This window comes from Lutjanus erythropterus, chromosome 3, assembly GCF_056507025.1.
Source record: "Lutjanus erythropterus isolate fLutEry1 chromosome 3, fLutEry1.hap2, whole genome shotgun sequence".
In the NCBI taxonomy this organism is placed as follows: Eukaryota; Metazoa; Chordata; class Actinopteri; order Lutjaniformes; family Lutjanidae; genus Lutjanus; species Lutjanus erythropterus.
In genome coordinates this window covers 13137518-13151156 of record NC_139319.1, presented here as the reverse complement: position 1 = coordinate 13151156, position 13639 = coordinate 13137518, and the positions used below count along the sequence as shown (strand labels likewise).

Here is a 13639-nt window from a genome sequence, read left to right as displayed (position 1 = left end):
TCCCCCTCCTTCTCCTTCTTCTTTCCTTCTTCTCCTCCTTCTTTCTGCTCCTCCTCCTCCTCCTGCTTCTTCTCCTCCTCCTCCTCCTTCTTTCTTCTCCTCCTCTTCTTCTTCTTCTTCTTCTTCTTCTTATTATTATTATTATTATTATCATTATTATCATATTATTATCATGAGCCTTTTTTTGAGCCACTTTTCATTTACACATTCCATATAAATACCTAAAAAATGACAATGTCAAATAGAATTGATGACTTGCATTCATTACCTGTGTTGAATTATGGACATTTTTTTCAGTTTCTCCCCTCCTGTGATAGTCCCCAGGCTTCATTGTTAGATGTTTTTGAAAAGACATGAAAAGAAAAAGATGTTGATGTTGAAGAAAATCTACCAACATATTGCATATTTAACAGCATTTACTTCGATGATATTGACAATTCCAACTTTCTGCTGTTAGCATTTGAATTTAACAAATAGGAAAGAAGCTCGTGCAAGTCTCAACCAATCAGATTCCAGTCATCGTACCAGAGAGCCATGTAAAACCATTTGCTATTTCCACACAGCCACACCTGACACACCAGTGCTTCCACTGCAATCCTACAATATTTTGTAGAATCTTAAGATAAGTTAATATAATGTGGTTAACACAACTAAGAAATTTTAGAATATATAAAATGTAGAAAATACTAAAACATAACACTGAGCCTTGGGTTAAATTTGATTGGACTAATTTCCAAGATGTACGCTGTTTTTCCTAAGGACATTGATGTGCAGTATACTACATTGCACATGTGGTGAAAAAAACAGGGTATATCTAAAAATAAACAACATTTAAAATATATTTCTGCATTTAATCAGCGGAGAGTTGTCTTAAATATAAGTTTCCATCATATTACTTGAGTATAGATCCATTATATTCAGGTGAGTGCAGATTTGTATCTTGTAATTAATTTTAAAAAGGTATATTTAAGATATTTTTATACATTTAATTAGAGGAAAGTTGTTTTAAATATAATTTTTCATTGTACTAGTTGAATGCAGATCCACAGTACTGCCGCCAGGTGGCGACAACAGTCCGTCTTTGTCGCTTGTTGGTGACGTCAAAAAAGTGCGCCGCTGTCAGGTCGAGCTGCTTCGTTTTTGCACATGTATCCGACCTCTAAATCTGTGATTTAACAGCTCGTTGGAGGTGTGTGTATATATGCGGAGCAGATGACAATGCTGCTCGTGCGGAGAGCGGCGCAGACGGCGCTGCGGACGAACCAGCGCAGGTCGTTTTCCGCTTCACAGACTCGCCTGAACCAGAGAAAAGTGAGTTAACGTCAGTCTGTCAAATATTAGCTGACGGAGAGTTACATCAGTCACCCAGACACACATTTCACACTGTGTTTCAGAGAATGTAACCCCTCCAGTTCTGTGTGTGTGTGTGTGTGTGTGTGTGTGTGTGTGTGTGTGTGTGTGTGTGTGTGTTCATCAGGTGTTATCATTTCTCTTGTGTTGGTGTGTGTCTGCAGGGTCTGGTGCTGGGAGTGTTTGAGAAGGAGGGAGAGGAGGGCAGCCTTCATCTGACGGAGGCAGCTGCGGCTTTCGACCAAACTCTGTCTGGGAAACTCTCTGAACTGCTCAAACTGTGAGTCTGTAACATCTTTATGTCTTGTAATGTGCAGATAACATACACTCAGTTACCAGTTTATCAGGTACTGATGCACTCAACAGCGCTGCAATAAAGCCTACCTCCATTTAACCTTTATTTAATCAGGCAATCAATCAAAACATTAATTATAAATAAATAAATAAACTAATATCAACTCATCTCTTGTCTTGTATGAGATAAGATAAGATATATTCTCTTGATTTGTCCCAAACAAGCAGTATGGAGTCACCATTCACTTAAATTGTTTGGGAGATTCGACAACGCTGTTTTCTTGGGAAACTCCAGCAGTGTTTTGTGGATTAAAAAACTAAACCTGACCTTCAGTTGGCATGAGGTAGAATAGATAACGACTGAATTTTTAATTTAAGGGAGACTCTATAGAGCAGTCATTCCTAGAGACTGAGTCGAAACCACAGGTGGGTCACAGAGCCAGCAACAAGCATTAAGGAAGGGTTCTGTAGTTTCTGTGATAACATAACATCAGCTGGAATGGTGTAATAAAGAATTTAAAGAAGCCATCACACAGATTTCATAGGGCCCTGCATTAAGTCTGTGCTAAAAGCTGACTTGAGATTTGAAAATGTTCAAAAATGCGTCCCCTGCATATGAAATTCCCCAATGCTTGGGCGGGTGGGTGTGTGTGTAGGGGGGGGGTGTGGGGGTCAGCTTAGGCCCGGTGGGCCAATGTCTTGCAAATACACCGGGGGAAACTCTGATTGTAGTCATTTTGCGAATATATCTGCATTAAATCATTGTTTCTAAGTCACTGTCATTATATAAAGCTTAAAATTCACACCTAGAAAGATTGACCACAACTGATTGTCTGCAGTTTTAGTAAAGAAGTTCTACCCAGTGAGGTAAACAGATTAAATCCCCTATAAAATTAGAAAAGAAAAAGTACTTGGCACTGGCCCCTGATCTGAGATGTTTCACTTTATCTCAAACAAATAAACATAAGGATGTAGTACCTGTGGGTTTCATATTAAATGCCACACTGTGTCTGACTAACTTGTTACTACACTACACTATTAATGTTAAAGTTAATAAACTGGTTTATTAAGCTGGTTTTGTTTTGTGTCTTCCAGCTCTGGACCAGCTCTCAAAAGAGGCAAAAGCAGAATATTTTATGGAATCCACAAGGTAACAAAGTGTGACAGTGAATTAATAAAACTGTGTCTCTTGACAGCACCACAGTCATTTAATCTTTCCTGCGTCTTCTTCAGGACTTCCCGTGTGTCGCAGTAGTCGGGCTGGGTAAGAACAATGCAGGCGTCTGTGGGACGGAGAACTGGGACACCAGTAAGGAGAGCATCAGACAGGCCGTGTCAGGTGAGACACGTGACTCTGTGTCTCTGTGCTTGTTATATGAAGGATCTTCTGGAGTTATTAACAGGCTGATATCTGTGTATTGGTTTGTGTGTTCAGCTGGCTGCCGGACACTTCAGGACCTGGAGGTGAACCATGTGGAGGTGGACGCCTGCGGTGACGCTCAGTCAGCAGCAGAAGGCGCCGCTCTGGGTTTATTTCAGTATGACCAACTCAAATCAAAGAAGAAGACCAAAGTGACCACACAGCTTCATGGAAGGTAGAATAACAGCACAGAGCTGCTGCAAACGTAATCTTACAGGTATTTGACTCACAGTTGTATGCAACATCATGCTAATGTTCATGTTGCATGTCTGTGTGTATTTGTTCTCAGTGCTGACTCGGCCGGTTGGGAGAAAGGAGTCACGTATGCAGAAGGCCAAAACCTGGCACGACTACTCATGGAGGCTCCAGCCAATCACATCACTCCTACTGCTTTCGCCAACACCATCGAAGAGAAACTGGCATCGCACGCTGAACGAGTCACAATAAAGAAGAGGTTTGTGCTTCATTCATCATCACTGACTACTAGGCAGGGGCAGGTTGATGCACAGATGCTCACACATTACTCAGTTGGTATCAATTCCTTTAAAATATATATATCAGTAATAAAATTATAAATACAAAACCTGAGTGGCTGCACCACTTCCAAATGTGGTTTTATATCTTTGTGCCAAATTAACAGCCAAAATGTTTTTATTTAGTTGACCGGTGTCACATGACTGTGGAGAACTATGAAACAGTATCAAGCGCACAGCCACAGACGATCGCAAACTTGAGACAGAGCAGAAAAGAAACGTATTGTTGTGTGATGCAAATGCAGTAAAATACACACATACATTTTTTAAACACTTGTTAGCACAAATGATTTTATTTAATTGCACTTGCATTTGGTTTTGTAAAGAATTTGTTATTAAATGGCTATTATTTGTCATGTGATTTTCTGGTATTTGTTCCTCTAAGGATTTATTATTTTTGAAAAATGACACGCCCATTTTGAAAATGATCAGTATCTGTTTGGTATCATTAAAATTGTAACATTATCATATCAAATCTCGCCCGTCCCCACAGGGATTATATTATTATAATATCATTTGTCTATCATGTATTTATCTGCCAGTTGAAATCAGTGAAACAAAGACGTGAAATACAGTATTTCAGCTTGTCTCATTATTGAAGCGCATTTGAGGCAATTATATACCATGTGATCGACAAGTTCTCAAGGCACACAAATTAACTGGGTATGGGCATATTTTACTGCATGGTGTGAGAAAACATTGTGCTCATAGGGAAGATAAATATTCAGCTGATACAGGATTGTGTTTTTAAGTTTAGGTCAAGTGTATGCTATATTCTGTGATATAATCATAAAACATTTGTATCTACCAGGATTATCATGATACCATACATTAACATTTTGTTTTAAAAAACAAACAAACATTTTTTTCCTTTTAAAAATGAATAGATCATATCCTGCACACAGTGCTGGTACAGACAAAGTCACTGAACACTGTCTGGTTTTGCTGCAGTATAGACAATATAGACTGAACTGAACTCTTGAACCTTTTTTTTTATATATAGCTTTGGTACTTAAGATGCGATCAAATGTTCTTATTGTATTGTTTTAAGCATGCGGTATTGATAAAGTATTGATATATTTGACAGCATGAGTGTCCACTGTGTACTTCTGCTTCATAAAAAGCTTTGAAAGCTTTGAGTACTGGAACGGAAACTGTCAATGCAGAGGTGAAACCATTAGTGGATTAATCGATGAGTCAACGGACATGTCTTATTAATTGATTAATAAATAAGGTAATGCGCCCATTAATCAATAATGAAAATAATAATTTGTTGAAGATCTGGATGCGCTCTTGAATCCGCTCTTATGTACTTTATACCTTTGAGAAAAAATATTCAAAACCTTTTTAAAAAGTTGTCCTTGATGACTCAAGGTAGCAGCAACATGACAGAAAGATGTTAAGATGAATACAAATGTAATATTATATGAACTGAATTATCTCTTGTAAGCAGCTAAATCAAAATATTCCATAATTTGAAACCAACTCCAGCCTGATAATTGATCTTGTTTGTACTCTGTACTTCTGTAGATCTCAGGCTTGGATAGAGGAGCAGCAGATGGGAGCGTTTCTCAGCGTGTCTAAAGGTTCAGAAGAACCCCCCGTCTTCCTGGAGCTGCATTATAACGGTTCTCCTGACAGCAAGCAGGCCCCGCTGCTCTTGGTGGGCAAGGGCATCACCTTCGACAGGTAAACCGTAATAGCAGACACTGAAGATCATCAGCCACTGAGCACTTTTCATCTCAAGTGTTACAACGCTCACGTTAAGGTTGTTATTTCACCATGTGTCCTCTCTTTCTGTTTGCTGGTAGCGGTGGTATTTCTCTGAAGCCGTCTCCTTCTATGGATGCAATGAGAGCTGATATGGGCGGAGCTGCCACCGTGAGCGCCTCCATCGTCACAGCAGCGGCTCTGAAACTTCCCATTAACATTATTGGTGAGCTTTTTCACTATATGGATCCTCCAACACCATTTTTTAAAACATAGATGATAAATGAAAATGTTTTTGCAAATATCCAGAGTCCATGAAAATCCCAGTTATATCACCGTGCATGTACTGTTTTCAAATGATAAATCAGGTCTGGCTCCGCTGTGTGAGAACATGCCGAGTGGAAAAGCTACTAAACCAGGTGATGTTGTCACAGCCAGAAATGGAAAAACAATCCAGGTAGGTGGACCTGTGATGAGATGTAGTGTAGTACAGTGTGTTTGCATACAGACGAACAGGTTTTGTTGTTGTTGTGTGCAGGTTGATAACACAGATGCAGAGGGCCGACTGATTCTCGCTGACGCGCTGTGTTATGGACACACGTTCAGCCCCAGAGCCATTGTCAATGTTGCTACGCTAACAGGTGAGATTTTCAATGGTGACGAAAGGTAACTTCACGTTTTTATCACGATACAGGGCTGGTTTTTACTAAACTCTGGTGCATTTGCTCATTTGATTTGTGTCGAAGCTGTTAACTGACTTTTCCTGTGAACCAAATAGTCAGACTGAGACCATCTGAAAATGTCTGTGTCAAGAAAGAAGTGATCTGCATAAGTGATCTCTATAATTATGCAGAATCATTTGGTAACTAAAAATGGAAACGTGCACATGAGTCTTCAGGGTTGTCAAACAGGGTCAGCTGTAAATGTAAAACTATATAAGTATGTCTACTTGTTGTCGTAATTGCCTCTGAATTCAATAGAATTCTGTTGTGCAAAAAAAAAAAATTCTTTGCAAGCTCTTGCAGGCCATATAAGAAGACATGTTGGGTTCACAGGCCTTGAGTTTGACACGTGGTCTTGTGATTAATATGCATGTATTATAACCACACTGTTCCCAGTTCAAAGCTTGCTTTAATACATCTCTTCACTCCCCATATTTCTTATCTTTATCCTCACTATAAAGACTAAAATCACTAAAAAGTGCCCCAAGTGGTTGTGTATCTGTGTAATTTGCACAGATGTGAATTGTAGCAATCCCATACCATGTTTACCTCCTGTAATCACGGTACAAAATTGTTCTTTTTTGTCCTGTCTGTTATTATTCATATCCAAGTATTAAATTTGTCTTCTTCATGTTTTTCTTTATGACAAGAGTTGTTGTGGACTGATTGAACTGAACAGCAGGTGTGAAAGCCCCCTCAGGCTGATAATGCTACACGATTAAATGAAAGAACTGACGATATAATCAGTAAATATTAAAATGTGTCTTCTTCTGTCTCCAAGGTGCGATGGATGTAGCTCTTGGCTCAGCAGCAACTGGAGTGTTTACAAACTCTGACTGGCTCTGGGAGCAGCTGCACAAGGTTCTCTGTCTGAACGATAAACACATTCACAACGTCTCCGTCTCTCAGCTCCTGTGTTGACTAATGGTGTGTGTGTGTTTGTGTGTGTGTGTGTGTGTGTGTGTGTGTGTGTGTGTGTAGGCCAGTGTTGTGACAGGTGACAGAGTGTGGCGGATGCCTCTCTTCGAGCACTACACCAGACAGGTGACTGACAGCCAGCTGGCCGACCTCAACAACATCGGCAAGTACAGCCGGTACGTATCTGACTGAACTCTGTGAGCGTCTGCAGCTTCTGCTTCAGACATCAGAGTAACACAAAGGCCCTGAGCTGCTTCATTAATCTGAACCGTTGTCACAGCAACAAGTCCTCGAGCTCCAAACCTGCAAAACTGCAGCTTGTTTTCAGTTTGGTGAATCAGACCAAAACGGATACAAATGAGTTGCTTTCTTTGACGTACAAGTGTTGATATAATGTTTTTTAGAGACAGGTTGGTATTTTACGAATCATCATAAAACAATACAGTGACATGTGAGGATGGTTCTGTTCTGCCCAGAAATAAGACTTGCAGAACTCCCCCAGCCTCCGACATGACCAATAATAATGATATTAAACAAGAATGTGCAGGTTATTGTTAAATGACTCTTATCTGTTAGTGTAAATATCACATATTGTCAATAAGAATTCCATAAATAGTTCCCTATATTCAAACAAGACCAATGGAGAATATTGATATTTAAAATGGGATTTTTTTCGTTCGAACACTGAAGTAGACACTTTGTTACAACACTGCTTTTATGGTTTAAAACAAAATATGTACTATTTACACTAACACTAATTTAAACATCTGATATCCTATCAGATGTTTAAATTAGTTTTACATTAAGAAAACATTTAGGGTGTCTGTCATTTTCATGCATGAATTAAATTTGTACCACACATCAGTTTTGCTGTTTGGATTGCAAAAAACTGTGTGGCTCAATATCTCAAAACCACACAGAACACAGATAGAACCTTTATTATTCCAAGGCTATGATGAGTCTCAAGCCTAAGTCAAGTCTCAAGTCATGAACACCAACTCAAATTCAAGTCAAGTCTTTTATTAATGTTAGTAAAGCAAGTCTCAGGTCCTGAAATTTGCAACTTCAGTCTGAATCTGACTGTTGCGTCTGTTGGTTGTCTCTGTAGTTCTGGCGGTGCGTGCACAGCAGCTGCATTCCTCAGAGAGTTTGTCACAGCTCCTCATTGGGCCCATCTGGACATCGCTGGTGTGATGAGCAACAAAGATGAAATCCCCTACCTGAGAAAAGGCATGTCTGGGAGACCAACACGTACGCTGGTGGAATTTGCTGCCGGACTGGCCCAAAGTGGCTGAGAGACTGGATGCTCTGACTGTGGGATTCAACAGTGATCTCTCAAAATAGACAGAAAGAAAGATCTGACTGCTTTGATGTTACATACAGCTAATGCATCAGTGTAAGAGGGTGTTTCCCAGGGCACATTATAATACAGATTCAGTGTTTCTCCACACTTTTGTGATTTCAGATGTAAAACCTGAATCTCTGTAGTAACTGCAAACTTCACATACTGTAATTTATATGTTGTATAAATAAACTCTAAGATTTTAATTATGTATGTGGCAGATTTGTCTCTATAGCTCTGTTGGTGACACAACATGGTTGTACACTACACCTCACTCCAAAAACATAATGTGTTGCCACTCTTTTGAGAAGGCTTACCTCTAGATCTTGGAACCTGGCTGCAGGGATTTGCCTGCATTCAGCCACAAGAGCATTAATGAGGGAGGTCGAACAATGATGTTGGACGGAAAGTCCTGGCTCACAGCCGGGGTTCATCCTTGAGACCAAGTTTTTTCACACCAAAACTCTTAAAACTGTTTCTTCTTGGATGTTTTATCGCGCGAGGGTGCATTTTTACATGGAAAACAAGGGAGGGCCCTCCTCAAAGTTGCTATGAAGTTGGAAGCACATTGAAACAGTGGTTTCAAACTTTTTTGGCTGTCTGTTTTTCTTTTCAACCTATTTTGCATCAAATTAGTGATTTGTCTACAGAGGGCAGAGATCAAAAAAACAAAAAAAGTTGAAAGAATAAATGCAGAAAACAGAGAAGAGTCAGAAAACAACCACTCAAATTCAGAGGGGTTTTATTGGCATGGGAAATAGATATTTACATTGCCAAAGCAAATGCACATAAACATAATAAAAAATTTAAAAATAAATAAAAATGAACATTATTGTGTGCTTTAGCATCAATGCAACTAGCCAAACCACGGCCTTAACAACAATAACAGGGTTGTCCACACACTTTTAGCTTGAGAACGAACTGTCTCTTCTGTGCGCATGCTCAGGCCGGACAGACAGACAGACAGACAACACTCAGATCAAGATGGCGTCTTCCATGAGTGGGATGTTTTCTGGTCAACAGCCGTCCAGTGCGCATCCCGTCGGGGGTCCTGGTGGACCGGGCCAGCCGGGCTTCCCCGGTACCGCTCCCAGAGCCCCGGGAAGCAACACGCTGGTGGATGAGCTGGAGGCTTCCTTCGAGGTAGGAGGCTAATGTGATAGCTTTGGTTAGCTGTGTGTGTGCTAACTGTTGTTAGCAAATTTGGCTAAGCTAGGCTAACGTTTCCTTCGCTGGTGTTGCCAGGATACGGCGGCCTGACACCAGAAGGCAACGGAAAGCTTGCCATGTTTACCACGTCTCTATTGAGTAGCTAAATCATATACAGTTAACGCTTGTCTGTAGACGCTAACATTAATGAGCTAGCTTAATGCTAAGTTGCGTTCAGACTGCTCATTAGCTTCAGGCTCCAGCTCTACTGCAGCCTCCTTTTCCAAGACGAAACCCCAACATTAGAACAGCTATCAGAAACAAAGACAGGGATGACTGTGACACACGGGGCCCATATGAGATTGACAACTGGCATGGAAATGGAAAAATTTAATTGAATGTATCCCATCCTGTGTGTAAACTGAATTTCTTAAACCTGAAGGCTGCTCTTGAAGATAGCATTTTTTGGCTTTGTAAGCAGAGTTCAAAATTAAAGTGATTCTGTCAATATCGACTCACCCCATGGAAATTGAAGGTTTAGTTTTTTTTAGTCCACATGACATTGCTGGAGTTTCATAGGGAAACAGTCTTGCAGAATCTCCCCAACATTTTAAGACAACGATTTTAAAGTTTTTTAGGACTGTTTATATGATTTTGTTCACAGCCAATCATCACACACTTCTTCATGAAGGAGAATCTTTTTAAAAAGTAATCAAATGATGTACTCCATTGGTATCGGTATCACTTTAAAGGTACTGGTATTGGTACTGGAATCGTAATTGTTTTCAAACTATACCCATCCTTAGTATCCCAGAATAATTGCATCTCTCGTATCCCACAAATCATTATAATATGGTCCAGACTGTGTGGCACATGAGGCCAGGTACAATTTATCACCCCTTGGGATAGATTCTTCTTTCCAATTACCAAGGCTAGGAGGCTGGTATCATTCAAGAGGAAACAGACTCTTGGCAAATAATATTTGACACATCAGGAATCTCAGCAGGATTTTGAACCAGCCATTAAAAGCAAAATGTACTGATTTTGTTCGATCCCCAGGCATGTTTTGCATCTCTGGTAAGCCAAGACTATGTTAATGGAACGGACCAGGAGGAGATCCGGACTGGTGAGTGTAATTTTTCATTTTAACTTAATAATTTTTTGTCTATGTTAGTTTTATCTGAAATTTTAATCTCATATCTATTTCCCTGTTAACTGCAGGTGTTGACCAGTGCATACAAAAGTTCCTGGACGTGGCTCGACAGACAGAGTGTTTCTTCTTACAGAAAAGGCTTCAGTTATCTGTGCAGAAACCAGAGCAGGTGGTCAAAGAGGTAAATTATTACACTGACGTAGACTCTCACCTATCTGGACAATTCTGACGTGGCCCTCTCCAGCTCCCATCCACTTTACAATAACAATAATGTCTTTATTTAAATGCTACTTACCAAAACAAAGTTACAAAACCACAATAAAGCAAACTGAATATTGCATAACACATACTACTACACTACTTACCATCCTCAACTTAACTATGTAAGCACAAAACAAACTCCAGATCCTAAAGTCCTCATTGAAAACCATTGTCTGTGTAGAATCCAAGGTTCACTGTTATTGCCTTTATTTCTTAGACCTGCGTTTGTGACATGCTGTTAGTGTTTACATATTATTTATTTCTCTCTGTTTGTTAATGTGCCTTCTCTCTTTTTTTTTTCTCACTTCAGGATGTGTCAGAGTTACGTAATGAGCTACAGAGGAAAGAATTGCTGGTTCAGAAACACTTGTCCAAACTGCACCACTGGCAACAAGTGCTGGAGGATGTGAGCGTTCAGCACCGCAAACCCTCAGACCTTCCTCCTCCTGGACCGCTCGCCTTTCTGGAGCAGGCCTCTGCGAGTCTGCCCCCCGCCCCTTTGAAACCAAACTAACACACCAAAGGTACGGTCACATTAGTCTTCTGTTAAGTCAGACCGCCCCGCCCTCAGAATGTAATGATGAACTCTGACCTGCACGTCAGCTGCAAGGAAACAGGAAACTCATGCCTGCATTTATCAGTCAGAGGAGATGGAATGAATATTTGCAGGACAGAAGTGTAATGTGATCGTACCTGAAGTAAATCGTGACTTAGATAGTTTTATTTCAGTATTTTGATTTATGTAAATATTTCTGTTGCTGACCTTTTTTACTGTAAAAAATAAAATAACTTTTGAGAGTATTTTGAATCTTGACTGAAGTCTTATTTATATTTTCTTGCTTTTGGTACAGTGCACACATTTTGACATTTTTGTGCATTAAGTTAAGTGCATTCTATAGAATTTAAAGGGGCATTCGACCATTTTAACACATGAAGATGAATTTACAATAGGTTGCAACAAAGACAACCCTAGACTACAATTGAAACCCAAATTAAATTTAAGGAACACATCTCCAAAAGATTTTAAAGTACTTTAAAGAAAGAAGTATGTCTTCCAGATCTTTTGGAAAGCATCCAAATCCTCCATTATAACATAATATATATGGTCTATCCACACACGTGCTTGAACTAGACTCTTGAAAACTAATTAAGAATGACGTCTCTGTCCACTATCCATTTTTCTTTCTTTCTTAAATAAGTTGCCAACTTTGCTTGACCAAATAAGAAATTCAGCAGTCAAGTCCTGAATGTTCTAAATAAGGATGCTAATCTTTTTGAACTTTGTACAGGAGCAAAAAGGACAATCATTTGAGACTGAAGGATTTAACACCGATACAGTGCAGTAAATCACCAGTAGTCAGCCAGTTAAGACAGTTCTGTAAAGTCTTTTTTGACTCTGGAAGAGTTAAATAAACCCTGACCATGTCGTCAGGGTTAGCTCAGTTTAAACTGCGATCATGGAGTCCGGGCCTGTTTTGCTTCAGTTTTGACTGTTGTGTGTTTTAATCTGTTCCTCACAAGTGCCCAGACTTTATGAAAACACTAAATCACTGGAGTGCTCTTTTAATCACCAAAGCCCGTCGCATACGGAAGTGAGCAGCTAGACTAGCATCACTTACACATAGCTGTAACTATTATGCATTATTTAACATATCGATGATTTACATTACATACTAAAGTGGACTGTTGTCATTATGGGTCAGAAGAATAACCTCCTGACAGCTTTAAGTCCTCGTCACTTGTGTATGAAATCATGGCAGAGAAATGACTTCAGATAAGCCATGACTGAGCCTCCTGACAGCCTGTTGTCTCTAATGTATTCAGTGAGTTCACACCACAACAGACTTGTTCTCCCCAGTTTCACAGCTATCGCCTGTCCACTGACAGTACAACCACACACTAATCTTCACAGATGGACTCTGGGGACAAAGCTCTCTACGAAACAGGGGTCTGTGGTCTTGGCGTGAGAACATGGGGAAACGTGGATTTACAGTATTATTGTATTTACAAAACTCCACATGGGCTTTTCTTTTCTTGTTTTTACACATTTTCTGATGAACATAATGGCTACTTAACTGAATTAGCTGCAAATCTTTGTTACTGGAATCAGCTTTAATGGCCAAGTATGTGCACAAATACAAGGAATTTTCCTTGCGTTGTTGCATTTCATTCAGTGTGCTTACACAAAGATAGAATAAACATAACAGCTACAACATGGACAACAAAGCCAAACAAAGCACCGGTAACTAACAACCTAAATAAAAAGTCTATGCAAGTGTTTGTAAGATTTAAACATGACAAATATTGTAAATGCTGAATGGATTCATGTGAAGTGGATGATTATGTATGTGTACATGTCTTTATAAAGTATATACTGTGTGCAGGATTTATATTGACTGTGCACAATAAGATGCACATTAAAAACACAACGATTGATTTCAACTGTAAAAATTATAACTGTGAAAATATAATTTACAGTGTAAGTAGGTGGATGTGGCTGAATGTGGAAGTTTTGGTGTATGGTAGAGAGTTACTGACACTGTACGACTGATTCAACTTGGTCAGAATAAAAACCCGTGGGAAGAAACTGCAGGCACTTATGCAACCTCTAGTAAATAACAGTTTGTCAAAAATAATGACTTATTAAGTGGCAATCATAAGTCTGTTACTAACTCAAAAACATTAGATGCTAAGCCATAATTTTTAAAATATGAAGTCAAAATTATATGTGAAGTTAAAAGTGTAAGCATAATTTTGAGATACATCAAAGTTTTGAGTTACAGAGTC

The 13639-nt window shown here is 39.5% G+C and overlaps 2 protein-coding genes across 2 annotated transcripts; both read left to right on the top strand.

Annotated features, from left to right (window-relative positions):
- The first annotated feature begins 1104 nt into the window (after nucleotides 1-1104).
- lap3 (leucine aminopeptidase 3) lies at nucleotides 1105-8495 on the top strand. Its single transcript, XM_084715086.1, has 13 exons — nucleotides 1105-1311; nucleotides 1515-1630; nucleotides 2740-2794; nucleotides 2878-2983; nucleotides 3080-3239; nucleotides 3354-3518; nucleotides 5128-5286; nucleotides 5409-5533; nucleotides 5676-5764; nucleotides 5846-5948; nucleotides 6811-6890; nucleotides 7011-7123; nucleotides 8056-8495. The coding sequence occupies exons 1-13, from the start codon at nucleotides 1213-1215 to the stop codon at nucleotides 8240-8242; spliced, it is 1557 nt and encodes a 518-aa protein (XP_084571212.1). The 5' UTR covers nucleotides 1105-1212; the 3' UTR covers nucleotides 8243-8495.
- Nucleotides 8496-9242: 747 nt separating this feature from the next.
- med28 (mediator complex subunit 28) lies at nucleotides 9243-11653 on the top strand. The gene is made up of 4 exons (XM_084712640.1): nucleotides 9243-9432; nucleotides 10498-10564; nucleotides 10660-10772; nucleotides 11163-11653. Exons 1-4 carry the CDS (start codon nucleotides 9274-9276, stop codon nucleotides 11364-11366), a joined length of 543 nt encoding a protein of 180 aa, XP_084568766.1. The 5' UTR covers nucleotides 9243-9273; the 3' UTR covers nucleotides 11367-11653.
- The last annotated feature ends 1986 nt before the right edge of the window (nucleotides 11654-13639 follow it).